Below are 26,242 nucleotides of genomic sequence, written 5' to 3' on the forward strand. Positions count from 1 at the left end.
CAAACTCTCCTTAGAGACCCCCAGCTCTGCATTTTGTTTTTGTTATTCCAGAGCTGTCATGCCAATTTCAAACTGTCAATAAATCTTCAAACCCTTGATTAGGTCAATATGGTGAACTGATTAAAGGCAACAACCACTGTCAAAATCAAAAGAGGTTTGATAACTACTATTTTTTACAGTGATGGCATATCTAATAGAAAGTATTTTGTCTGAACTGAGCTGCAGGAGAGAAAGGAAACTCCTCTGGGATGTCACCACGTGGCCATTGATGATTTAAAAAAATATATAATAATAATAATTTGATGCAATGAGAGAACTGAGGGCGTAGCATTTATTTAGTCATGAGTAATATGACTAAATGAGAAATATATGACTAAATAAACAGATATCAGGAATGCAGATATTCTACAACATGCACCCCACTGTATTGACACTGAAGTTAAATTGAAAAACAAAAACATAAAAGAAATACACTTGAAATACAATGCCTGGCTTATTTTGAAACGTGGTAGGGGCTTTTATCAGGGTCTGGGTGTGTTTGACATTGGCAAAGGCCGGGGTGTTTTTCTGGATTAGAAGAAATGCATCTAAGTACTGGGAAAACCCTAGAAGAAAACCCGCTTCACTCTGCTTTATACCAGACAATGGGACAGGAATACCCCTTTCAGCAGTACAATACGTGACAACACGACCAATACGCTTGAGTATTTTGTGAAGATAATCTCAATGAAATCCATGTAAGTCATACTTGATAACGTCAAATATGACAAAAGACACTGAGGTGAAAACTGACTTAAAGTCAGCAAGAACAAATATTTAGTTTTGAGACAAAATGGGATTTTCTGAAAGGCTGGGCTAACCCATTTCATCCACTAAAAACAAATTATGTGAGTTCTCTGTTTTGCCATTTGTGTGAGTGTGTGGTTGTGAGCATATGAACGTAGAGGCTAATTCAAAATAATTATGTGTACTACACACCCTTGCTTGAATTGAAATGCCTTTGAAATGTTTTTTTTACTGTTTCTTATTAGAGTGAACATGCATACTAAAATCTAATGCTTGAAACATACTTCCTTAGCTCTTCTAAGTCATGTTAAATGTTTAATATTCATTCATTAGGCCATACAGAGCCAACAAAATGTTACCTGTGTACCCACATCCTCCAGCCGAGAAACAGCTATCCCCTTTCCATTAAAGGACTGTAATTAGTTGCTTGTGTCTAAGGTAAGAAGGGGCTCCAGTTCTTCTCCAGTCTGGCTCTTCCGTTGGAATAAACTGCAAAACCACATGAAATTGCAAAAGCTTGTCTCTCTGAATGCACCAAAGCTAAAACTGTATGATGGACAGTGATGGGGGGCTTTCAATATTTTCACCCGTAGTTCTACCAAACCTTCCCGAGTCATCTCTTCCCTTTCTATGTGTATTCTACAGGGCATTTTTTATGTTTTAGTGTGTTTTGAAACCGTATCCTACAATTTTGGATTGGTGTCTCCTGGAAAATATATTTCTCAGTGAGACTAACCTGAAAACATAAAGGTTAAATCAAGTTCATTAATAAAGAACTATAAAGCACTTCAGGAGGTCTAATGCACAAATCATCTATTCAAATCATCTGAAGACATTTTTCACAACAGTTAAAGTCAAACTCGTTTTTTCTCAAATCTGGATTGGATCCATAAATTGGTAACTAATCCACATGTACAAAATCCAGCCGAAATCCTTCATTACTTTCATCTATGTTTTCCCCCTTATCTCTCTGTCTTTCTCCTCTCTCTCTCTCTATCTCCATATCTCTCTATCCCTTAATCTCTCATTTCAATTCAAATGGTTTTATTGGCATGGGAAACAAATGTTGACATTGCCAAAGCTGGTACAAAAACAATGAAGAAAATCTAATTAACCGATCAATGTCTAACAAATAGCATCAATACAGAATGTCTGCGGAATGTGTACATTTGAATTGTTATTATCTTTTATGTGTACTGTTTTTAGTGCCAGTGTACTAAAAAAGGAAAAAAAGAAATAAACTGGATAGAAATGTGTAAAACTTAAATAAATGAACTGTACATTATATTGTATTTGCTATAGGCTTTGTGCTCCATTGGATCTCCTTTCATTATGGCAGAATGTCATGAATGTTGCTGCCATAGTGACACACTGGGGTATTTCACCTGATAGAAATGGGATCTTGTCAATATTGGATTTTCTTTCTAATCTTTTATTGTTCTTTGTGATTTTGGGAGAGAAACTGCCCCTTATGTTCTCATACATTTATCATACAAGTGAAGTTCAGTTTCAACCTCGTTTTGGGGCATTGGGCACAGTTTGTCCTCCTTGGGGAGCCAATTCTGCTTATTGCGGCTATCTCTCTGTCTTTATCTCGATCTCTCTCTATCTCCCCCTCTGAACAGTTATGTGTTCCCTCCCCCCGCCTCTGTCTGACTGTGGCATTTCTGGCAGTCTCCCCAGTCTTTGTTGAAGGGGAATTCTCTCTGCCTTTGTTGTCCTGATGGATGTTTTCCACCACTTTGTTCTTCGCTCAGATGGACATGTTAGCCCACTATGTTAGGGTTTTAACAGGCAACACACAAAGCTATAGTTGCCAGTTACAGGTTTTTATCACAGGCTTTAGATTCTGTCCACTCCCAGTGGAATGATGTAGATTTTGTCCACTCCCAGATGAGTGATGTAGAATTTGTCAACACCCAGGAGTGCCATGATTGTTGTACAGGTATCTAGACTGATCAAAAGCGATCTAGGTCCTGGAGAATTGCTCCAATGTTGTTGTTGTAAATGAACATGTGTTCTCAATCAACTTGCCTATTGAAATAAAGATGGGGGAAGCTATCTTTATCTCTCCAGCGCTAGTGTTAGGGATAATGACCTCTCACCCTGTAGTAACCGTATATCAATGTCAGAGGTGACTAAGCTGTTTCAGATTAAGCTATACTCATGACTCATCTCCACTTTTAGCCATGCTGACTCATTGTGGCATCTGTGGGTTCTCTCACACAAAATGAACAAATACTCTCCGGTAAGAGTCAGGGTGGTAAATAATGAAACAAGAGGAACTCAAGATGTTGCTCACTCCATGTGCAATACCTTGCAACCCAACATAGATTATGTCCCGCAGAATGTATCTGTAATATCCGCCTGAGGAATTAAAGATATCATCGAATGAATTCAAATGTTATTTCTGTCAGAGAATTTAACAGAAATTTGAGGAAGGTGGTATTTTTTTTACCAACAATCTCCTGTGCAAACTGCAGTGTGAAAATGCATGATTGCTGTTGTACTCCGGTCCAGAAGTCCCATGCCCCCTTCTGCAATCTGCTCATATCTGCCTATAAGAACACAAAAGCAGGAAGAACCACAGGTGGAGACTTTTCTGAGCTGGTCTGAGGAATTGTCTTTGTAAATGTCATTTTTTAAACCAGAGTGTCATACTGTCGGTCCGCTCTGCAGGACCATTTTTGACTATGCCAACCAGGAAATGTCAACGCAGGCCGCTTGGCTGGATGTGTCCTCAAAAGCTGTCACTGGTTTATCAAGAAATGGAAGGGAAGCAAGTACCAGTGCATATGCCAACTTTTAGGTCTTAAAAAGACATGGGGGGCCGACAGGCCGGCATTGACTTTCACATTCCAATCAGAGACAAGAGGTCAGTATATAACTGCAAAAGCATCGAAACTCAACTGTTTGGATGTGCCAAGACTGTGGCTGGTACTTCGGAACAATAACAGATTGAGTGAAAATCACAAGCTGAGAATCTGTACTTTAACTTCATAGTATGTTATTTCAAATCCTAAACCTCTCTGAAAGTGCATAGTAAAGGTGTGGCTGGGTAAATGTGAAGTATTCTGGCTGACGTTGTGGTGGTGGTGGTGGTGTTGCTGCTGCTTGTGAACAGGACAGCTTCCTGATGGCTGGGAGCAGGCTGAAAACACTCAGGGAGAAACCTACTTCATTGACCACAAAACACAGCGAACGTCCTGGCTCGACCCGCGCGTGGATGCTCGGCTCAGTAAGTACCATCTAGCGCACAAGCGACCCACCAAAAAAATCTCCCAAAACCAAACCAATCAACCTCCTTCACCCCAAAAGTCACTAGCGCTGAACTAATCAAATCCTGCCCGTTGATCTCCCTTACCTTATCCTAGACTCCTTGCCCTCTGTTTCTGCTGTGACAGAGCCTTGCCTGTAAGTAGGTAGTAGCTGGTGGAATGTTTTGCTCGGATGACAGCCGACTGGAGCTGAACCTGGGTTACAGTGGTGGTATTTGAGTCTTAACTGGGAAGCCCAATCACATGCTTGTCTGGGTGGCAAGTCGGATTCTGATGGCCAATTAGAGGGCCAAATTTGATTATGAAGGGGGTTGTCCTTCCCTCCCACCGGAGGCTGGTGATGCCCTGCTTCCTACGTGTGATTGTCGTGTCCTGTCACTGACAGTGCTCTCTTAATTCCTGCATGTTGATCCATTTTATTGTCTGCTTGACTTATGCATTTTTGCGCTTGTATTTCAACTAAAGTCTGAAGTGTTTTATTTATCGGTGTTATAGGTTTGTGGTGGGAGTAAAATAGTGTTTATGTGTGCGTGCATGCGTGTGTGTGTGTGTGCGCGCGTGTGTGTTTTGGAGGGGGGGGGGGGCATATTCCTTGTGAGCTAATGCTTTGGTCTGTGTATGATTTGTTGACAAGGTGTGTGTTATTTTATGTCTGGAGGAGTAACAGAAGAGTACCCAGTTGCTTTGGCCAACAGACAATGTCTGCAAAATCAGGTTGCTGTGGTTGTCTGGTAGGCCTTCTTGCTTGCAATCTCCTGGTCTGATAAGAGGTACTGGGTTCTGGTAAGACAGGAAATTGTCCAGGGATCCTCCCACTCTGATGAGCTCTTACTCACTATAAAACCCTGTCAGGTCCCTAGAGAGATGTAGTAAGATCGACAAGGCAAAACTGCAGCTTTCTTTGAGCAGTGGAAGGAAGTAGTGTTTAAGTGGTGTCAGATTTTCAAATATCTGCCTGGAGTATGGTTCGGCTTAAACCTTCAGTAGAAGAACATATCAGTTCCAAATTGCTCTGTTACTCTTGTGGGAAAGGTCCCGGAAAACGTTGTCTTTAGTTAATGTACCTTTTAAATAATTCATTTAGTTGAGTTTTAGCATGCCCAAAGGTTCGATCTGTGACTCTTGCCAGCTGCTTAAATAGGAGGCCTGTTGCCACTCAAGCAGAGGCTGTGTGAAAAGAGGAGCAGCAGGTAGCAGTCAGAGTGTCTGACCAGACACCAAAAAGTTGCTAAAGTGACTATTTGAACAAAATGAAGAAATAAATGCTTCTGTTGCCAGTAAGGGAGTTAACCCTAATTTTTCAGAGGTTATGGCTATTAAATGAATGTTCTCAGTCATGCTACCTGGTGAAATAAGGTGGAAAATGAATATATTGTGTGTAAGCAGACCCAAACGACTATACAGGCACACCTGTGTGCACACGCCAAAGCAAACATACATACACGCACGCACACACACACACACAGACCCAAACTCCATACTTCCACATATCCATATTAGACCCCTTCTGTCGCTTATCAAATACTAAACACTCACACACACACAGACGGGTTTGAGTGTGTTAGGGAGCTCTTGTTTGCAACAAGAGATGGAGATTTTAATGTGTTGCAGATTTTCGGGACTGGAAGCGTTTCTGTTTTTCCACTCTTTTTTTTTTTTTTTTTTCTTTTCTGCTGACCCTGTTGGACAGCTGACGCTGTTTCTGGGAAGTAAATGAAACAAGAAGGTCTTTGTTGGACGAGCAACCCAAGTCAGACCTTTACTTACTGCCCCCCCTTGCGCTCCCCTTTTCTCCACCTCCCTCTCTCTTCCTGACTCCTCTATCTCAAACTCCTGTTGTCTCTTTTCCTCCCTGCTGCCCTCCCTCCATCCCCCTTTGGGGGTGTTGTGCACTGGCTCGTTTTCTTGTTGCTCTAGTCTAGTCTCAGATCATGTGTTTTCCATCATGGCAGTTGGTTGCTGTGACACCCAGTGCTAGCCCGGAACAGGAGGGAGTGAAGTTGCATTGGGAGCGAGGAGGTGGAGGAGGGTGTTGGGTGCTGTGTCGGAGGAGAAGAGCGATAGGGGAGAAATGGTGGGAGGAGAGGAGTGTTATTTTACTCGTGACTGCATTAAGCTATGCACAGCCTCCTCTCTGACAGGGTGTGTCCTGTCCTGCCCTATAAACTTGTCCTAGACTCGAACCTAAACATGCTGTTCTGTGGTGTATTTGTGTGTCCGTCCGTCCCTCTGTCTGTCTGGCCCCTATCCAAATCTAATTCCTCCAGTCAAGCTATTTTGTACTAACAAAACAAGAGCGTCATGTCCTCCAGCCCCGGCCTCTTAATAGCTGGAAGTGAAATCTATTTGATATGTTTGAATACCTAATGGGTGGTTTCCTCTCTGCCCACTTGATCCAACATGGAGTTACGATGAACAGCTTTGGAACCAAAATGGACGTGCATTCATCTGGGAATTACATCATTATTTGAAATAGCAATATTACAGAGGGCTGTATTCCCAAATTGGGAAGTACGTTATGCAACCTTAAGGAGCTCTGAGGAAAACCTTATGGTCCAATGTGTTGCTTTGAAGCAGTGAAGTTGAAGTCATACATCGCATGACAGCGAGGTCTAAACATTTTTTTTCTGCTGCTCTCTGGAGTCAAGACCCATACTCCCCCCCCACCCCCCCACCCGCACCTTCGAGTGTCCCATTTGCTTGTGATTAGAGAAAGGAGGTTAGGTAAACTACGTATGTTTCTTTGCTCTCAGTCCAGACTTCAAATTAACTACAGGCCCAGCTGACAGATGGGGAAACAGCCACACAACTGCCAAGAGGGAGAGGGAGGAGAGTGGACAGAGGAAGACAGAGGAAGACAGGAGAGAAGGAGAAAGAGCAGGGGGAGCAAGGGCGGGGGGTGCAGATTGAGGAGAGGGAGGGAGGCCTGGGGTGGGGAGATTGAGGGAAGGCGAGGGGAACCAGATGTTCTGAGAGAAATTTGAGAGCGGGGAGACTGAGAGGGAAGAGAGGATGTGTCCACAGCAGAACTCACTGTCTGCTTTCTGGGCTTATACGTCACACACCTCTTCTCCTTGTGCTCCGGAGAAAGCAGTAAGAGTTTGAGAATGTACTATTTAAAATATACTCAAGATAGTGTACTATTTAAAATATACTGCTGAATCTGCGGTGAAATAGATACCAGAGTTTAAAGACCATTTGTGTTTCATCGACCATGGCAATGACCTGTTCAGAGTTGACCTTCCTCCGAGATTGACGTTTTCCTGTCACGACTGTGGGCAGTCACTGTACTGTACTAAATCCTTTGGTGTCCTCGGACCTAACAATCTGTCTTTCTCTCTTCCTGTCAAGAGTCTGGTGGACAGGGGTGTAGAATTAGGGAGGGGGGGGGGGGTCATGAACCCCAACATTGCAGACAGGTCAATGTAACCCCCCTGGAAAAGAGTGAAAATCCTGGGATCTATTGACCTGTCTGTAATATTGGTCCCCCAATATACAGTACAAACCTATACAATACGCCATGCTGGTGGAGTGTCTGTCCTGAAAGACCTGAAGGTTCCATTAATACTGCGTCACCGTCCATCATTAAGCCACATCGCCATTACAGGGTCTGCTTTTCTGGTATCACAGTTGGATGTCGGTCAATTATTAATGACCACTGGTAACAATAAAAACAAAAAACCACTGCGCAATAATGATTATCCAACCTTTGATAGAATTAACCGATGATTAACTGGCCGAAGCTGGCAGACGAATCTCTGAATTGATGCTTCGTTTTTTGTATGTTAAACAACCTATACTGGGTTTTGTCTGCAATAGCAATGTACAGATCCTGTATTTGGAGGTTAGTCTGTGGTGCCGCCTGGTTTCATTTCCCAGAGTAGCACTAGTTGTCAATATGACTAGTGACTCTAGATGATGCAGTGTGGGCGGTGTACTCTATTGTAAGTGCAGTGTTTTGGCACACCTTGTAATCTCTGCTAAATGTGCGTGCGTGTGTGTGGTGTATTGTACGTGTAGCCTATGCTCGACTGATTTAATGACTCACTATGTGGACTTTGTGTCCTTCCCGTTGCTGTGGTGAGAGGTACTGTACTATTTGTTCAGTTGACCAATCAGTGTCCTTTAAATAATGTAGCTGAGAGTGTCCGTAGTAACTTGAAATAATGTAGCTCAGTGTGTCTGCAGTAACTTGAAGTAATGTAGCTCAACAAGTCCGTAGTAACTTTAAATAATGTAGCTCAACGAGTCCGTAGTAACTTTAAATAATGTAGCTCAACGACTCCGTAGTAGGTAGTTATATGGGGAGGACACGTGGAGGACTGTTCTATGGGGCAGCCTGGTCGGTTGTATCGCGGCGGTGTCGACCTAACGATGCCCCGTCCTCCTCTGTGACAATTGTTTTAGTCTAATAATAACAGCCCCTCCTTCATCCCTCCCTCCACAGTCATGTCACAACACCATCACCAGCACCTCCAGCAGCAGGCCTTGCAGCCCCAACAGGCCCAGGGCTCGCCTGGGTCCCTCCCCCAGCAGCAGAGCTCCCAGGCTGGGATGATGAACCTGTCCAGTCCCCTGGCCACGGGGGTCAGTGCCCAGCAGCAGCAGCAGCAGCAGCAGCACCAGCAGAAGATGAGACTGCAGCGCATCCAGCTGGAGAGAGAGAGGATCCAGCGACGGCAGGAGGAGCTGATAAGACAGGTGAGGCCGTCTAGACCTTGACACAGACCTCCTAAACCCTTCTGGACTCACCCACAGTCCAGGTTGACGTTAGCATCCCTTACTGGCTGAAAGGGGTAGCAGCTAGCAGCTCGATTCTCTCCGCGGCTTTAGGCCGCCTAGGCTTACAGGAAAGCAGAGAGAGGTTGATCTACACTGTTTACGAAACGAAGGCCTTTCAACGTCTGCCAAGGCAGTGACCTCACCCACGATGTGTTTTGTTTTACCCAGAACTCGTTGGCTGTCAGTCAGGCCACCCTGAGATGGGGCTGGACACATCTGCGGCGTTGGCCAGGTCAGGTGTGTGTCTTCGTTATGGACCACCCTGTAAAGAACTGGCTGTGACCTGTTAAGGCTGGTTTGTGTGTTGGGGGAGGGGGGGGGTAGGTGTGTTTGTATATATACACACACATCTGAGGCAAAAACATCTGTGTTTCTCTTCTCAGACTGCCTAGAAGTGATGAGTCAGGAATGTGTTCTTGGCAGTGGTATGTCTATTTTCCACTGTCCTCCCTGAGACTCTGGGCTGACTTTGTCTGCCGATTGATCCCCTCAGAACAGTTCATAGTGTGCCGTTCAGTGCATACAGATCCAGTGTTACCGACCATGCGAATGCCCGTGTTCAGCAGCCTGGAAAACCCCTTCCCTTTAAATCTGCAGCCCTTCATTACAGACACAAACCATCAGATGAATGGAAAGCCGTTCCCCGTGAATAGGAACGGTGTCTCTCAAGTGACTGAGCAAGTGCCTCAAGCAAGGATATAGACCTGGATCCAACCCCAGAAACCGTGTCAGGGCCGTGGGGTAGACAAATAAAGGGGAACCCCCCCTTCTCCCCTCTAGTTTCACCATTGTGGGCCCGTGTCTGTGCACAGGTGTCTGTGTGTAGGAGTTGTGTGTCCAGCTAGGGTTACCTGTGAACTCAGCTCACTTCCTTTAAGAGTGTTAGCCAATCCCTTTCTCAGGTTTGTGCATGGGCGTGTGTGTGTTCGCATCAGATAATTGCTGTGAAGCTCTACTGAGTAACTTCTATATTACGTTGTGTTAAAAGACCCGGGGCCTGGAAAAACACTGGGTGTAAAAGGGCGAGTTAAGGCACTGCTCTGAAGTGCTGCTGTAGGACCAACGTATGTTCTGGAACAATAATGAACATAGTTTCAGTAATCTGGAATCTCTCCTCCCCCTCCCCTCTTCTCACTCCCCCCCCCCCCCCCCCCCCCACCCCATGCTGGCTGTTGTTTCCCCCTAGGAGGTGGCGCTGTGTAGACAGCTCCCCATGGACTCAGAGAGCATGGCCCCGGTGCCGGCCCCTGGAGGCAACCCTTCCCAGCCTATGACCCAGGGCAACATGCCCACTAACGGATCGGACCCCTTCCTCAACAGGCAAATGCTCCCCTGACTCTGCATATATGCAGCTCTCCTATCTCTCTCCTGTCTCTCTCCCTCCCTCCCTCCCCGGACTGTCCTGTCTCTCTCTCCCCCTCCCCCGACTATTCTGTCTCTCTCTCTCCCCTGACTGTCCTCTCTCTCTCTCTATGACAGTCCTTTCTCTGTCTTCTCCGGTTATTTTCTCTCTTTTCTCCTGTCTTTCACTTTTTGACCTGTAATGCTGTTACAGTGGGTGGCCAGAAGGGGTCAGGATTTTAATGTGTGTATGTGATTTCCAGTGGTCACTTCCAGCACTCTCGGGAGCAGAGCACAGACAGTGGCTTGGGCCTGGGCTGTTACAGCATCCCCACCACCCCGGAGGACTTCCTCAACAACATGGAGGAGATGGACACAGGTAAAACACAGCCCCCCTCACCATAATACACTCATCAGCCATAACAGTATGACCACAGGTAAAACACAACCCCCCCCTCACCATTATACACCCATCAGCCATAGCAGTATGACCACAGGTAAAACACAGCCCCCCCTCACCATTATACACCCATCAGCCATAACATTATGACCACCTGACTAACATTCTGTAGGTACCCTTTTGCCGCCAAAACAGCCCTGACTCGTTGAGGCATGGACTCCACTAGACCTCTGAAGGTGTGCTGTGGTATCTGGCACCAAGCCGTTAGCAGCAGATCCTTCAAGTCCATGGAGGCCCCACTTCGCAACTTATAGGACTTGAAGGATCTGCTGCTGACGTCTTGTTTGTCCAGCACATCCCACAGATGCTTGATTGGATTGAGATCTGGGGGAATTTGGAGGCCAACTGAACACCTTGAACTTGTTGTTGTGTTCCTCAAACCATTCCTGAACCATTTTTGGTTCATTTTTGGTTCCTTTCCCCCTGTCTCTGTATCTCCCTCTCTCCCTGTCTCTGTCTCTATATCTCTCATTCTCTCTATTTCTCTCACTCTGTCTGTCTGTCTTTCTGTCTCTCTCTTTCTGTTTCTCTACCTGATTACATGTGACAGTTTTAGTTCCAGGGTTTTATTGACATGGAAAACAACTGAAATAACCCATTTCTCTCTTTCCATTTATGCATAATCTTGTGTCTCCTCCATATTCAGGTGAAAGCATGGCCCAGGTCGGCAGTATGAATGTGCCCCAGCACAGCCGCTTCCCTGACTTCCTGGACTCCCTGCCAGGCACTAACGTTGATCTGGGGACCCTGGAGGGAGCGGATCTCATCCCCATACTCAATGATGTAGAGTCAGTCCTCAACAAGAGCGAGCCATTCCTCACCTGGCTGTAGACACACATTCAAACACCGTTTCTACAAGATATATTTACTATAAACACCTATAGACACACACACACACACACACAGACACTTCCAAACAGTCAACAAACACAACAAAATATCCACTCCACGATTCTAAAGACTCTTAACATCTGCGTGTAGCTCCGTATTCAAATCAGCATGATCTCTCTAGTGCTTGTCTGTCTGTCCCCACATGGTCTGCCGGAATGCGTACCGATCTGAGTTCAGTTCAGATCAAAACATATAAAGAGAATTAACCAAAGCCTTGAGAGAACAAAAAAATGTATCAGAACAAAACATAGCATGTATTAAAGTGTACTTCCCTGTCGGAGTGAATACTGTATAGCGAACAGTTTGTAGTTTTGGTTTTGTATGTTCTGTTAGTCTTCTTCTGAGCAACCACACTGGTTATAAAATCACAATTGATCAGATTAAGTAGATTTTTCCAGCATTCCTTTCTCACTTGGGATGAATTTCTATGTGGAACAAATACTTGTTGGGGTAAAAAACTGTATCTAATGGTGGTGTTTTTGCCATGACTGTCAAAATGTTTGCAGCGAGGCTTCATCACAGATAGGTGGAGCTGTTGCTTGAGCCACTTTAGTTCTGACATACACCTTTACTGGCTACAGAGCTGCCTGGCCATCTGGGGATTGTATAGAGTGGACAGCTGGCCGCGACAGCACTGAAAACCTTCTCTAATGATCTGTCACCAACAGTTACCTACCTGTCATTTTGGGTTCAAATGAAAACTACACCAGATTTTTCCTGTTGCTTCTTTTCACTTAAACCACGGCCTTGGAGTCACCTCATTAGCATTAGCAGCCATAAGAACAAAGTGTTGTATACCGAATGTTTCCTATTCACTACAGTGACACTATGAAAGCTTTAAAACTTTGCAATTGTACTCTGTTAGATTTTTTTTTTTAATGAAAACCATGTGTTTAATTTTTGTCATTTTAATAATTGTACTCAAGCTGATTCCATTGTAGCTATTAGAACACTAAAAGCTCATGCCTCAGTAATGCAATGATATGCATACGTAGAACTGTGTTTTATACCATGTACTTTTTATATATCGTGCTACAGTATTCTTTTTTCTATACTGTTGAATAGCCTAGATGGGTTCTTTGCATCTGGTGCCGTTGTAGGACTTATAATATAGAGTTTGCATTTTTAGTATTTATCATGAGCTATGATTATTTTATTTTTTAGATCTATTTGTTCTTTTTTTATGAAATTGAGATTTCAAAGCACTACAAATCAGCAAGGGATTCAAAGATCTGATCATGAAGTGAATGTTGAAGTTAGATGATCACCAGAAGCTCCCACTAGATGTTTTGGTTCAATGTGCGTTGAGGCTTTTATAATCCTTCATAAACAACCTCTGTACTTGGTTCTCAGTCGATCTTTGGGCTTGCAAAGTAAATCCTGTTTCAAAATCCCAGTGGACAACATTTCTTTTCTAACATCTGTTCTTTCGGGAAATATGCAACAATAATATTTTATGTAGCCTGAAATAATTTTACCTAAACATTGAAATTACTGAATTGTCAGATGGGATTGGCACAGGCTTGGCATTGTGATCTCTCTTTAACATGCCTTCCCCTTAACGTAATCCATTCTGATATTTTGTCCTACGTTTGTGTCTGTTTCTTTATTTGCATGTCGTTATCCCTAGTGTTGGAGGCTTATAGACTGGCCTTTTATCAAGACTCTACTTTTTCTGGTTGTGGTGTAAAAAGCTAGGACTACAAAGGCGTGGAAGTGATCGATCCTGGGAAAGGAGTGGCAGAAGAATTTCTAAGGGGGAGGGAGGGTGTTGCGTTTAGGGAGGGAGAGATAAGGGTACAGGGGGGCGTTCCAAGCGGTGCTCGGGGAACCCAAATGTCAACGTGAAGATGCACCAACAATGCCGGTCTCTTTGGAGAGGTGTGGGTTGTGGGAGAAGGTCTCGGAAAGGGCGAGCAGTGTGCTAACTTCTGCCCATGGCCAAGCTTATAAAAAGAAGCACTCCAGCGAGAGGCGATGAGGGCCATTGAGAATCAGACTGGGTGACAGTATGAGACAGCCACCTATCCTGGTGTCTGTGTGTCAGGGAGGTTTCCTGTCTCTGCTCTACTGACACAAGCCAGAGAGGCGGGGCTGTGCACCGTAACTGGGGACACATTTCAAGGGTGTACCAGGTAAAAGTTAGAGAGAATGGATAGTAACGTTTGTGTCAGAATGATTGTCTTTGCCAACATGTATCAGGAGACCCTGATAGAGTTGGATCCTTGGACACACAGACATAGCATGATGAACAGAGGTTATATAAAACCATAAAGAGGTTGCGGAAATGGCTTGATGTGGAGCATGTACAGTATGACTAGAGGTGTATAGATTGGCATGAAATGAACAGGATAATGCTAGCAATTTATAGTGCAGTATAGCGCTGTGTCTAAACTACAGCTGCATGGCGGGAATGGAAGGAAGGAGGTGTGTTGTCAGTAGTTTCAGGGTTCTTAGGATGTTCGAGGCATGCTAATTGGTTGTGGAAATCATACACTAACACAATTGCCGAATACATTATCATGGCAGTGTGTGGAGTTATTTTTGACATAATGTAACCTCAACAAGGAGTCTCTGAAAACGACAATTGAAAGTCGTGTGAAATGTTAAAAAAAATATATAATAAAAAAATATGGAGTCAGAACTGTGGTTCGTCTGTTGTTTTTATTGATGCAGTTTCTGTCAATCTTGATATCACCACCCATGGATTACACTGACACAGGATCTGGGGAAAGAGGAGGTTCTCTGAGCCCAGTATCTCTTCAACTGAAATTCCTATTAACCAACTGTGCAAACATGTCGAAACAACCATTTGGATACCTTTTCAGGGCTGACTAATGGGAATTTCAGTTGAACGAATATGAGAAGATATACCGTTTATTACCTCTATGCTCACATCCTGGTTCAGGTTCACACAAAACCAACAATGACTCACAATGTCACAACATCTAGTCAACATAAGATGGTGTCTTCTACACAGAACAGAACATCCACCACCATCGTAATATCATGCCGTACCTCGTGGACCAGGCTGGTAACACAGCAGCCAACTAGGTCAACCCTGAACCAGATATATAAAAAGTATTAATATTTGAATACTGTACACAACGAATAATTTGAATGTTAATGCGAAATTTTATAACAAGAATGGGTGTCCCGACAAAGTCACTGATAACCGAAAGTGACAGACTCCTCATCAGTCCATGACTGTCCAGTAAATATTGACACAGAGGAGGAAGACTAACCATGGCTCTCCATTAACAGGAACTACCCGGGATAACATTCTGACCTAACCCAAATGCCTGATCAATAAGGCTGACGCAGGTGTGGTCATCTGTGTAAACACTTGTCAAAAACCTATATTTTTGTGTGTGTGTTTTTCTAGAATCGAATGTCAGGAGTACTTTAGGTTCCCAGGGTGATATTACATGTGGTATATCATAATTAACTAATTAATTCCAATACAAAGTAATTCCATTAAAACTTTACAGTGATTACATTAAATGTATTATACTTGTTCTCTTAAGGAACTACATATTTGTTAAATAAATACTCAACATAGGAAATTGTAAGAAGGGAAAAAAAGTAAAAATATACATGTAAATAAAAGCCGGTTGATGTTGCTGGTAATATAAGAAATCTTTTTCTGAAACGCCCAAAGTTCATCAGACTGCGCCGTCAGTACTCTGAAAGACAAACACCAGAAAATAACGTGACCAAAATCTCTAAAAACACTCAAATACAACAAACATATATATATATATATGCACATATATATTTGACAATCATGGATTATAAAATATTTGAAAAGCTCATGGAGTTCATAGTCAGACATATGGCCGAGAGGACAGTGACACATGAGGAAAATGTGTCAATAGGGGGCTGGACTTATTTTAGAGTTTGATCTATGCAGGTCCAGTCCCACACCAGGGCTTACATTTGTACTTTTTACTCATTTACTTGATGCTCTTATACATTTTCATACTTTTTACACACCCGTTTCCCGATGGAAATAAAAACCACAACCCATGTGTTGCAAGACACAAGGAAACAAATGAGTTAAAATATGTTTTTGCTTAAGAAAGTGACAGAAGCCAGTGAATCCTCTTACCCCGCAGCAGCCACAGCAGTCACCACAGATGGCCCCGATGAGTCCATTAATAACCTGGATGGCACAGAGTACAGCCTGAATCAGGCTCATGACCAGCAGCATGGAGAACAGGGTCAGATGCCAGGTCACAATGCCCACAGGCTCCTTACAGGAGTCCCACAGAGTGTGGTTATACAAGTAGTCACTGGTGGGGAACAGAGAGAAAGAAGTTCAACAACCAGACAAATAACAATGTGTACGAGTAGTGAAGGTGACTGACTGACTGACTTAGTGATCTACGTACACTGGATGAAACAAACAGTGAAATAAGAAACATTTCTGGTAAACCGACCCATCATTGAAGGGGTTGGTCCATGTTTCATTATAAAAGAGACAAGTCGGTCCGTTATGAACGGCAACAGCAGACACGATGAAGGAGTAGCCAGCCCCCAACACCCCCAATGCAGCGAAGATGATAGAGGTGAACATCTGAGAAGAAGAAACCAATCACAGTTAAACAATCAGTCAATGTCATTGCTGAACCCAGACCATCCAAGTGACTTCATGAAGACCATGTTGGTCCACTGAGCTAAAACATGGAGTGAATGATATGACAGATAACACTGCTCTTCAGGGCTAGTATCCATAAGGTGGCCCAGAATAAGTGTGGATCTATATACATTTTACTTTTTGGATCATCAGCTCCTGTGTCTGAAGTCATACCAAGAACTGTTTGAAACAAGTATAATGTTGGCAAAAAACAAGGTGACAGTAGGCAATCCTCCTCCCCAAAATCAACTGACAGGAACTGCCCCATCTTAAACAATGATGCAGTATGGTTTCTGTGTGAGATCCCATTGATACTATTGATCGGATGATGACCGAGTGCCGTGGCTACATTCCTGCTCAGTGTTTGTCCTGTCTACTGTTATAATTGGAGGCCTTTTCAGTATAAATGCCAGTTTATTTAACCATTATTTAACCAGGTAAGTCACTTAAGAACCAATTCTCATGTTTGAAGACAAACCTGGCCAAAGGCATTTGACTGCAAAACAAGACTGTACATAATGCCAAATGAATGTGTCACGTAAAATATATATGTATAAATACAAATAGACAGCAATAAACATTATAAACATTACATTTAAATAAATACAGTGAGACACATGTACAGTTGTACTCACAGCAAATCTCTTTCCACAACTCTCATTTCCACAGCAACCACAGCAGTCATTGTTTTTCAGTCCCAGGAAGACCAGTGCTGGGAAGATCATCTGTCCAGAAAGAGATGCATTACATGGCCATTCGGATCACACCATAATGAGATCAGACCATAAAACACAACCATTAGAAAACACAAGTATTGAAGACAACAAGACATACAAACCACATCAGTTTGGAAAATCGCAGGAAGACTATTCACCAGTTTTAAGTGTTCAGTTTTTCTTGGAGAATCATATTGGTTTGAATCTGATTAGTATGGAGAACACTGTTGCTGTAATCAGCAGAAGGATGGACCTTAGCAGGTTGGCTTAAGTAACAAAGAAGACCAGACCTAACATTTAAATGTTTTATCACATTCTAATAAAACCACACAGGTTTTAACTGTGTGTTAAATTGTACCATATACACAATTACACAGTTGCAATACATTGTACATGATTTACATCCATTCTATGCCCAGCTTTTCAATTAATATCCGGAACATATTGTAATGGGTTAAAAGCTTTAGAATGAAACCATTCTTGCCATTCTACATAGGAGACAGGCTCCTAAACACACAGCATTACAATGATTACTTCACCTAATGTCTGCCTGGCTGTCCAGCTATTTTCTGAAAGCCCCATTCACATATGTATACAATTTTACATTTCTCTATTTTGAATTGGAAATGTTCAAATTAAACCGTTTAAATTACAATCCACATGTATTTGTTTTTTAAATTTTTTATAAAAATTTAAAGCGTCAAGTCAAAAGAACCCGGACCCCCGTCTACTCACCAGAACACCAGATCCCAAGATGCCCCCAAAGTACCACACCTCGGGAGTAATGTGGGCGTTGTCACTGACGATCATCCCCCCAGGGAAGAAGAGTAGGATGTTACAGAACACGCAGAGGATGGCCAGGGGGATCAGGCTGATGCCCAGACACTTTGCGAAGCCACCCGAACACATGGTTACACAAAACACTCACACAGGGATTCTCCAAAGTCCAAAATGCCTCCCCCACAAACTGGTCCCAGACTAAACTGTGAGTCCCTCTTATAGGTTCCTATCTAGGACTGTTTCCAGAGCTGCCAAATGGTCTCAGCCTCTCAGATAGGGGAGGGCGTATAAGAACATAGATCATCGGCTGTGCTATGGCAACCGCCTGCTCCCGTTAATGTTCTACCACAGGATTTGACTGTCTGACCCCTGAACAGACGGACAGATAGAATGGGCTTATCGAACACACTTGCAGCCCATTGCTGTATAGATACATGATCAAGGCAAGTATGCTTAAGGAAATACTGTCACAGCTGTGGAGGCAGGACCCAGCCACAGAGTAGTGGGAAGGCATCCTTTTAATGTTTCACTTCCACATACACAAACAGCAAAACAACAAAACCACAAAACCACAAAAAGCGCGAACGCCCACAAACTGAAGCATAGCCAACACAAAGCAAACTCCAAACCATGAAAGACAACTAAGGAACACACAGGGCAACTTAAATAAGATCCCCAATTAGAGACAACGAGACACAGCTGTCTCTAATTGAGGAGAACAGAAAACAGTACCGCAGAGATGCCTAGACGCACTTCTGTGTTCAGGTCCTGACTGTGGCTTCCAGGCGCATGGAGATCCCAAGAGGCCCCCTGCCTGGGCCTGACAGTGCACCCCCCCCAAGGCGCGGGCTTCCAACCGCAAGACGAGAACATCCCAGGCAGGGAGGGCGGGGCGCCAGGCAGTGGCTTTGGCCCCGGGGCAGGACACAGCGTCAGGACAGGTGGAGGCTCCGCCCCTGGAGAAGAATGGAGCGCCGGAGCAGCAGGTGGCGCTGGAGCAGGACGTTGCCAGGACTGCTGGAGGCTACATCCCGGGAGCAGGACGAGGCGAAGGGATGGAGGGAGCAGCAGGAGTCCAGGCAGCAGGAAGCACAGGGGGAGCTGGAGGCACCAGGGTAGAAGGTGGCGCCATGGGAGAAGGAGGACGCTCCGCCCCCGAATAAGTATGGGGTGCCGGAGTGAGAAAGAGCTTTGCCTCCGAGTCTTGGACCCCTGGCTTGGTCCAAGACTAGACCATGGAGGCACTCCTCATCAGTCATGTGGTCAGTCTTCCTACAATAGACCCTCTGAGACTTGAAACCTGTACAGATGAAGACACTGGTTGTACCAACAGAAACTCACACATGAGAGGTGTCAGGGAATACGTCTCCTGTCTTGGGGTGGTGTAGCCAATGCAAGCTCTTAATTTACAGAGTTTATTGAGTAGATATGACTTTCTTTCTAGATATAATCCCATTTTGCATAGGCCCAGTTCCTTCTCCCATTTACCTATAAAAGATTCTGTAGAGTATGATATGGATAAATGTTTATATGATCCTGGACACATTTTAAGTCCATATCAAACATAAAGGGTTTAGTTAGTATATTTCAATGCAGATAGGGGTTTATGCACATACTCTGCAGATATTTGAAGGAATTATTGCTAGGTAGGACAGGTCCCAGAAGGTCATGAGAATTTTCTTTGCCCTTTCATCAACTTTGGGATGTCGTGATCTTCACAATGTCCTGGTGATGCCACCTTTGCCTCTACTTACTAATGATGGTCTTCACTGCGTTCCATGATACATGAAATGCCTTTAAAATTATTTTATTTCCTCTGATTTTATTCCCCTGATTTGATATTGTATTTTCCCTGTTTCAACAAAAAGTTAATATCCTGTAATTATTTCAATCAAACTTTATTTTTAGAGTGAATTTAATACATACAGTGCTGCTTGAAAGTATTTGAACAACTTGTGCAATTATAGATCTTTTTAGTGTTCACCATGAAATCTTTATTTAACAAGAATATAACAGGTTTATAGTTATCAATTCCATATGTTGCTTTAGAACAACTCATGAGTGTATTAGAAAAAACTAAATAAAAAACTAAAAAAAATTAAGAAACAATATAAGTGAACCCCAAGTATTGGTTAAATCAAGTAGGTAAGTAGAATAAGGTTGGGTAAATAATTGGGTACCAAATGAACCAATCAAAGGAGGGCTCTTTAGGAAACAGTTTAGGCAGTTCTCTGATTAATAGTGACAATAAACCTGGTCAGTTTGGTGTTAGGTGAATGCACTATAAAGATTTGAGTTCAGCCAGCCCACTATTACGTAAATAATTTACACATTTAACATGACAGCAACTCGGCCTAGTGGACACCCTTCCAAAATATCTCAGAACCACAAAAAAAACGCCAACCTAAACTTAACATACTTTCAAGCAGCACTGCAGTAGTAGCACAATGCGATTCACATAAAAGTATAAAAAGAAATAACAATGAAGGAATAGATTCTTATAAAAGCAGTATTTTTTTGTAAAAACATGATTTGTAACAAAACATGAGGTTAAAGACTAAAGTTTATGAATAAAGCTTACCAATACTTACCAAAACTAAGAACACCCTGGGGAAGAACTAACTAAAAAAGTATTATTCTACAGCCTTCCTTAAGTATTCTGGCAGGCAATGCCAAAGGCAGCATGCATAAAAGCTAAATGCTGCCTCTCAATATCTTTTAGTCCTCAGCTTTGGGGTAGTTAAAAGACCAGTGTCAGTTGACCAGTGCCAGTTGACCTCAATTCTAAAACTCTGGTAACCTTTAAGCGTATCCATGGTCAGTACAATTTTTTTGTCTACCAATGGCTTTCTTGGGTAGACCAGACAAGAGAACATGACAGCAGTCAAGCCTGCTTGTAATAAAAACATCAATAAGTATTTTCTTATCAGCTTCACGAAGAAAACAACACACCTCGACATTGTTCCTTAACTGATAAAACGCTGTTTTGTCACATTTAATAAGTGACTCCAAGTTGCGCACACAATCCCAAAATAATCTATAAGTTTTGACCTTGTGTTTTATTTTGAGTGAACGTGAATTAAAAATTGCTGGCTGATTCTCTTTCATTGCCGTTGTCTCAACAATAATTATCTCTGTCTTATTTTGATTTAACTGCTGGAGGAAGTTTCGACAAAAATGTAGATCACTAATACAAATAAATAATTTGTCTTCTCATCTCCATCTCATCTCATCTTCATCCTCTTATCCGTATCGGGTCGCGGGGTCAGCAGCTCCAGCAGGGGACCCCAAACTTCCCTTTCCCGAGCCACATTTGTCAGCTCTGACTGGGGGATCCCGAAATATAATCTCTCCACCTAGTCCTGGGCCTACCCCGAGGTCTCCTCCCAGCTGGACGTGCCTGGAACACCTCCCTAGAGAGACGTCCTGGGGGCATCCCTACCAGATGCCCGAACCACCTCAACTGGCTCCTTTCGACGCAAAGGAGCAGCGGCTCTACTCCAAGTTCCTCACGGATGGCTGAGCTTCTCACCCTATCCCTAAGGGAGAAGCCAGCCATCCTTCTGAGAAAACCCATTTCAGCCGCTTGTACTCGCGATCTTGTTCTTTCGGTCATGACCCAGCCTTCATGACCATAGGTGAGGCTAGGAAGGAAAATTGACCGGTATATCGAGAGCTTTACCTTCCGGCACAGCTCTCTTTTCGTCAAAACGGTGCGGTAAAGCAAATGCAATACCGCCCCTGCTGCTACGATTCTCCGGCCAATCTCCCGCTCCATTGTCCCCTCACTAGCGAACAAGACCCTGAGATACTTGAACTCCTTTACTTGGGGTAACGCCTCATTCCCTACCCGGAGAAGGCACTCCATCGGTTTCCTGCTGAGAACCATGGCCTCAGATTTAGAGGTGCTAATCCTCATCCCAACCGCTTCGCTCTCGGCTGCAAACCGATCCAGTGAGTGCTGAAGGTCACAGACCATTGATGCCATCAGGACCACATCATTCGCAAAAAGCAGCGATGAGAATAATTTGTCAGTGGAGCTAAAATCCTCTGGGTACACAGAAATATATAGTTGAAAATCAATGCCTTACTTTCTAATAATACTGCTAGGGGCCAGGTATTAAACTGAATACCTGTCCCAAAGTCTAACATTGTGGTACACAACATATAATATCAACTTTCTCTCAAATATGTTACATACAGTGGATATAAAAAGTCTACAGACCCATGTTAAAATGCCAGGTTTTTGTGATGTAAAAGAATGAGACAAAGATAAATAATGTCAGAACTTTTTCCACTCTTAATGTGACCTAAAATGTGAACAATTCAATTGAAAAACAAACTGAAATCTTCGAGGGGGAAAAATGTATAATAAAAACCTTACCTTTTTGAAATGTGTTGCTGGCAAGTATTTTTCCAAACAATAACATTTCTCAGTTTCAACATTTGATATGTTGTCTTTTACTATTTTCAATTAAATACAGGGATAAATGATTTGTACATCATTGCATTCTGTTTTTATCTGCATTTTATGCAGTGTCCCAACTTTTTTGGAAACAGGTTATAATATGAATTAATATTTTTTATGAATTGCAACGCAGGATAAGAATATCTGCAGAATATATTAAATATTATGTAAGTAGAGAAACATTAGTTAATGGTGGAGAAGAGATTTTAACTCTGGTGTTTCCGCAGGGGGGGGGGGGGGGATTTGTGTTTGGAGGTAGGAGCATTGCCACTTGGTCATGGCTCAAAAAGGCAAAACCTTACTATAATGCCTGTAACATTGCAAACAAAAAAACACACAAACCACATACATTTCTCCTCTATAATGGGTTGATGTTTAAACTTTGGGTCTGGGGCTTCCCTGTGGCAATGCTTGTTCCCAAATCCTGGTTTCCTGTTTCACTCCCAGCTCTCAGACCAGCAATAAACCAGACACCAGCTATCTTTTAAAATTATTAATAATTCCCTAAATAGATTATTTTTTTACTGAAGGATGTTGATGATATGGCAGTTGTCCAAGAAGATATATCCCATACCATCTTCTTACGCTTATCCGGGGCCGGGTCGCGGGGGCAGCAGTCTAAGCAGGGATGCCCAGACTTCCCTCTCCCCAGACACTTCCTCCAGCTCTTCCGGGGGGACACCGAGGCGTTCCCAGGCCAGCCGGGAGACATAGTCCCTCCAGCGTGTCCTAGGTCTTCCCCGGGGTCTCCTCCCGGTGGGACGGGACCGGAACACCTTCCCAGGAAGGCGTTCCGGAGGCATCCGAAACAGATGCCCAAGCCACCTCAGCTGACCCCTCTCAATGTGGAGGAGCAGCGGCTCTACTCTGAGCTCCTCCCGGGTGACCGAGCTTCTCACCCTATCTCTAAGGGATCGCCCAGCCACCCTACGGAGAAAGCTCATTTCGGCCTGTATCCGGGATCTTGTCCTTTCAGTCATGACCCAAAGCTCATGACCATAGGTGAGAGTAGGAACGTAGATTGACCGGTAAATCGAGAGCTTCGCCTTGCGGCTCAGCTCTTTCTTCACCACGACAGACCGATACATCAACCGCATTACTGCAGAAGCTGCACCGATCCGTCTGTCAATCTCCCGTTCCATCCTTCCCTCACTCGTGAACAAGACCCCTAGATACTTAAACTCCTCCACTTGAGGCAGGCACTCTGCACCAACCAGTAAGTCAAGTCTGACTTACTGCCGGCAATGCGGACCAAGCTCCTGCTTCGGTCTTACAGGGACCTGACAGCCCTTAGCAAAGGACCCAGGACTCCATATATCCGAAGCACCCTCCACAAGATGCCGCGAGGGACACAGTCGAATGCCTTCTCCAAATGCACAAAACACATGTGGATTGGTTGGGCAAACTCCCATGAACCCTCCAGCATCCCATAGAGGGTATAGAGCTGGTCCAGTGTTCCACGGCCCGGACGAAAACCACACTGTTCCTCCTGAATCCGAGGTTCTACTATCGGCCGTATTCTCCTCTCCAGTACCCTGGCATAGACTTTCCCGGGGAGGCTGAGAAGTGTGATCCCCCTATAGTTGGAACACCCTCCGGTCCCCCTTCTTAAAAAGAGGGACCACCATCCCCGGTCCGCCATCCCAGAGGCACTGTCCCCGACCGCCACGCGATGTTGCACAGGCGTGTCAACCAAGACAGCCCCACAACATCCAAAGACTTGAGGTGCTCAGGGTGTATTTCATCCACCCCCGGTGCCTTGCCACCGAGGAGTTTCTTGACTACCTCTGTGACTTCAGTCCAGGTGATGGACAAGTCCACCTCTGAGCCCTCATCCTCTGCTTCCTCAATGGAATACGTGACAGCAGGATAGAGGAGATCCTCGAAGTACTCCTTCCACCACCCAACGACATCCCCAGTTGAGGTCAACAGCTGCCCACCTCTACTGTAAACAGCGTTGATAGGGCACTGTTTCCCTCTCCTGAGGCGCCGGACGGTTTGCCAGAATTTCTTCGAGGCCAGCTGATAGTCCTTCACCATGGCCTCACTGAACTCCTCCCAGGCCCGAGTTTTTGCCTCCACAACCAACCGGACTGCAGTCCACTTGGCCTGTCGGTACCCGTCAGCTGCCTCAGGAGTCCCACAAGCCAACCAGGCCTGATTGGACTCCTTCTTCAGCTTGACGGTATCCCTTACTTCCGGTGTCCACCACCGGGTTCTGGGATTGCCGCCTCGACAGGCACCGGAGACCTTACGGCCACAGCTCCGAGCAGCCGCTGCAACAATGACCATTGTCGAAAATCACATTGTATGATTTTTAAATAATTGATTTGCATTTTATTGCATGACATAAGTATTTGATCACCTACCAACCAGTAAGAATTCTGGTTCTCACAGACCTGTTAGTCTTTCTTTAAGAAGCCCTCCTGTTCTCCACTCATTTCTTGTATTAACTGCACCTGTTTGAACTCGTTACCTGTATAAAAGACACCTGTCCACACACTCAATCAAACAGACTCCAACCTCTCCACAATGGCCAAGACCAGAGAGCTGTGTAAGGAAGTGGGGATTTTTTTAAGACTGCAAGGCTTCCCCTATAATGTCAAAAAAAATGTTGGTCAAATATGTGCTATTGTGTAAACATTATATTGACAAAAAATTTGTTAAAACTCATTCATCTCTAAAACTAGTTATTTCAGAATCAGCTACAGGTCGGCTGACTCGATTTTCTTCTCATACAATCCTGCAGCGTCTCAGTGCATTTCCCTGTTGAAGCTGAGCGTCCATTGACTTCAATTGGGCTGCTTAGAACAGTTTTTTTCAGTGCTCCGAAAGTAGACAGTGATTGGATAAATGCTGTGATTATGTCCCGCCCACGGGCACTCAGCGTCTCTGGGGGTAAATGAGGAGTGGGCTGGCCCGGACTCCGGGCATCCGCGTGATGATTGGAGGATCTGACAATCTGTCAAACTGCATCTCCTTTTGACTGACCGCGGTCTGTACTATAAGAAGTCACTGAAGCTATTTCGCGCTCAGTCCCATTGCGGATTTCTCAAATGTATTGGAAAGATAAACTGCTGCAATATTTCTTGATATTTGTTTGGTGAAATTGCTAGCCGATTACCTGAAAAAAACTGGTAATATACAGTACCAGTCAACAATTTGGACAAACTTACCCATTCACTTGAATATTCACATAGTTGTTTGGCTACTTTTTAATGGAGAGGCTAAATAGAGACAAGAAAACTAGGTATTAACGTAAAGAGATTTATTGGAGTCTCTGTGCATGTACAGTACAATTGGGAAAAGCAGGTCCAAAGCAAAGAAAGGATAAGTAAAAACACCCTAACTGATCCATCCTGCCAAGAATCAGGTAGCCTCTCTAATTCCAAAAATACAAGGAGTGCTCCGCCCAGATTCTGATTTAGTGTATATAGACAAGGAGACTACTGGTGGAATGTGAGCCTAGGGGTGTCTTGCCTATACTGTTGTGCTCATAAGTTTGCATACCCTGGCAGAAATTGTGAAATATTGGCATTGATTTTGAGAACATGACTGATCACACAAAAAAACTGTATTTTATTTAAGGATAGTTATCATATGAAGCCATTTATTATCACATAGTTGTTTGCCTCCTTTTTAAATCATAACAGAAATTACCAAAATGGCCCTGATCAAAATTTTACATACCCTTGAATGTTTGGCCTTGTTACAGACACACACCTTTTTCACCTGTGACACATACAGGTGAAAATGGCAATTAAAGGTGAATTTCCCACACCTGTGGCTTTTTAAATTGCAATTAGTGTCTGTGTATAAATAGTCAATGAGTTTGTTAGCTCTCACGTGGATGCACTGAGCAGGCTAGATACTGAGCCATGGGGAGCTGAAAAGATCTGTCAAAAGACCTGCGTAACAAGGTAATGGAAATTTATAAAGATGGAAACTGACATAAAAAGATATTGAAAGCCTTGCAATTGCCAGTCAGTAATGTTCAATCACTTATTAAGAAGTGGAACATTCGGGGATCTCTTGATACCAAGCCAAGGTCAAAACTGCCAGAATAATTATTTGGGATACAAAGAAAAAAAAACACAGGTA

General features: G+C 43.8%; 2 protein-coding genes across 4 annotated transcripts in view; one reads left to right on the forward strand and one right to left on the reverse strand.

The window, feature by feature from the left end:
• Nucleotides 1-14,182, forward strand: part of wwtr1 (WW domain containing transcription regulator 1) — a 47,228-nt gene extending 33,046 nt beyond the window's left edge. The window contains exons 3-7 of one of the 3 annotated variants that reach the window (XM_020044305.3): nucleotides 3,911-4,024; nucleotides 8,512-8,765; nucleotides 10,036-10,166; nucleotides 10,451-10,566; nucleotides 11,294-14,182. In XM_020044305.3, the coding sequence (XP_019899864.2) occupies nucleotides 3,911-4,024; nucleotides 8,512-8,765; nucleotides 10,036-10,166; nucleotides 10,451-10,566; nucleotides 11,294-11,478 (800 nt within the window). In that variant the 3' untranslated portion in view covers nucleotides 11,479-14,182. Of the gene's footprint in view, nucleotides 1-3,910; nucleotides 4,025-8,511; nucleotides 8,766-10,032; nucleotides 10,167-10,450; nucleotides 10,567-11,293 lie in introns of all 3 variants that reach the window. The other 2 variants (XM_020044304.3, XM_010905772.5) reach the window with 2 other exon arrangements.
• A 1-nt stretch (nucleotide 14,183) lies between these two features.
• tm4sf4 (transmembrane 4 L six family member 4) lies at nucleotides 14,184-17,918 on the reverse strand. The gene is made up of 5 exons (XM_020044306.2): nucleotides 17,629-17,918; nucleotides 16,813-16,902; nucleotides 15,981-16,117; nucleotides 15,650-15,833; nucleotides 14,184-15,224 (listed from the first exon to the last, which is right to left on the reverse strand). The coding sequence occupies exons 1-5, from the start codon at nucleotides 17,800-17,802 to the stop codon at nucleotides 15,204-15,206; spliced, it is 606 nt and encodes a 201-aa protein (XP_019899865.1). The 5' UTR covers nucleotides 17,803-17,918; the 3' UTR covers nucleotides 14,184-15,203.
• Nucleotides 17,919-26,242: the final 8,324 nt, after the last annotated feature.

The sequence above is a fragment of the Esox lucius genome, chromosome 8 (genome assembly GCF_011004845.1).
Source record: "Esox lucius isolate fEsoLuc1 chromosome 8, fEsoLuc1.pri, whole genome shotgun sequence".
NCBI lineage: Eukaryota > Metazoa > Chordata > Actinopteri > Esociformes > Esocidae > Esox > Esox lucius.

Excerpts from the sequence above, each read along its gene's own strand:
- tm4sf4 (XM_020044306.2), bottom strand. The coding sequence starts at position 17,802 with ATGTGTTCGGGTGGCTTCGCAAAGTGTCTGGGCATCAGCCTGATCCCC. Across the intron at positions 16,903-17,628 it reads TCTTGGGATCTGGTGTTCTG|ATGATCTTCCCAGCACTGGT; the intron begins GTGAGTAGACGG and ends CTTTCTGGACAG. Across the intron at positions 15,834-15,980 it reads ACCAACCCCTTCAATGATGG|TGACTACTTGTATAACCACA; the intron begins GTCGGTTTACCA and ends GTTCCCCACCAG.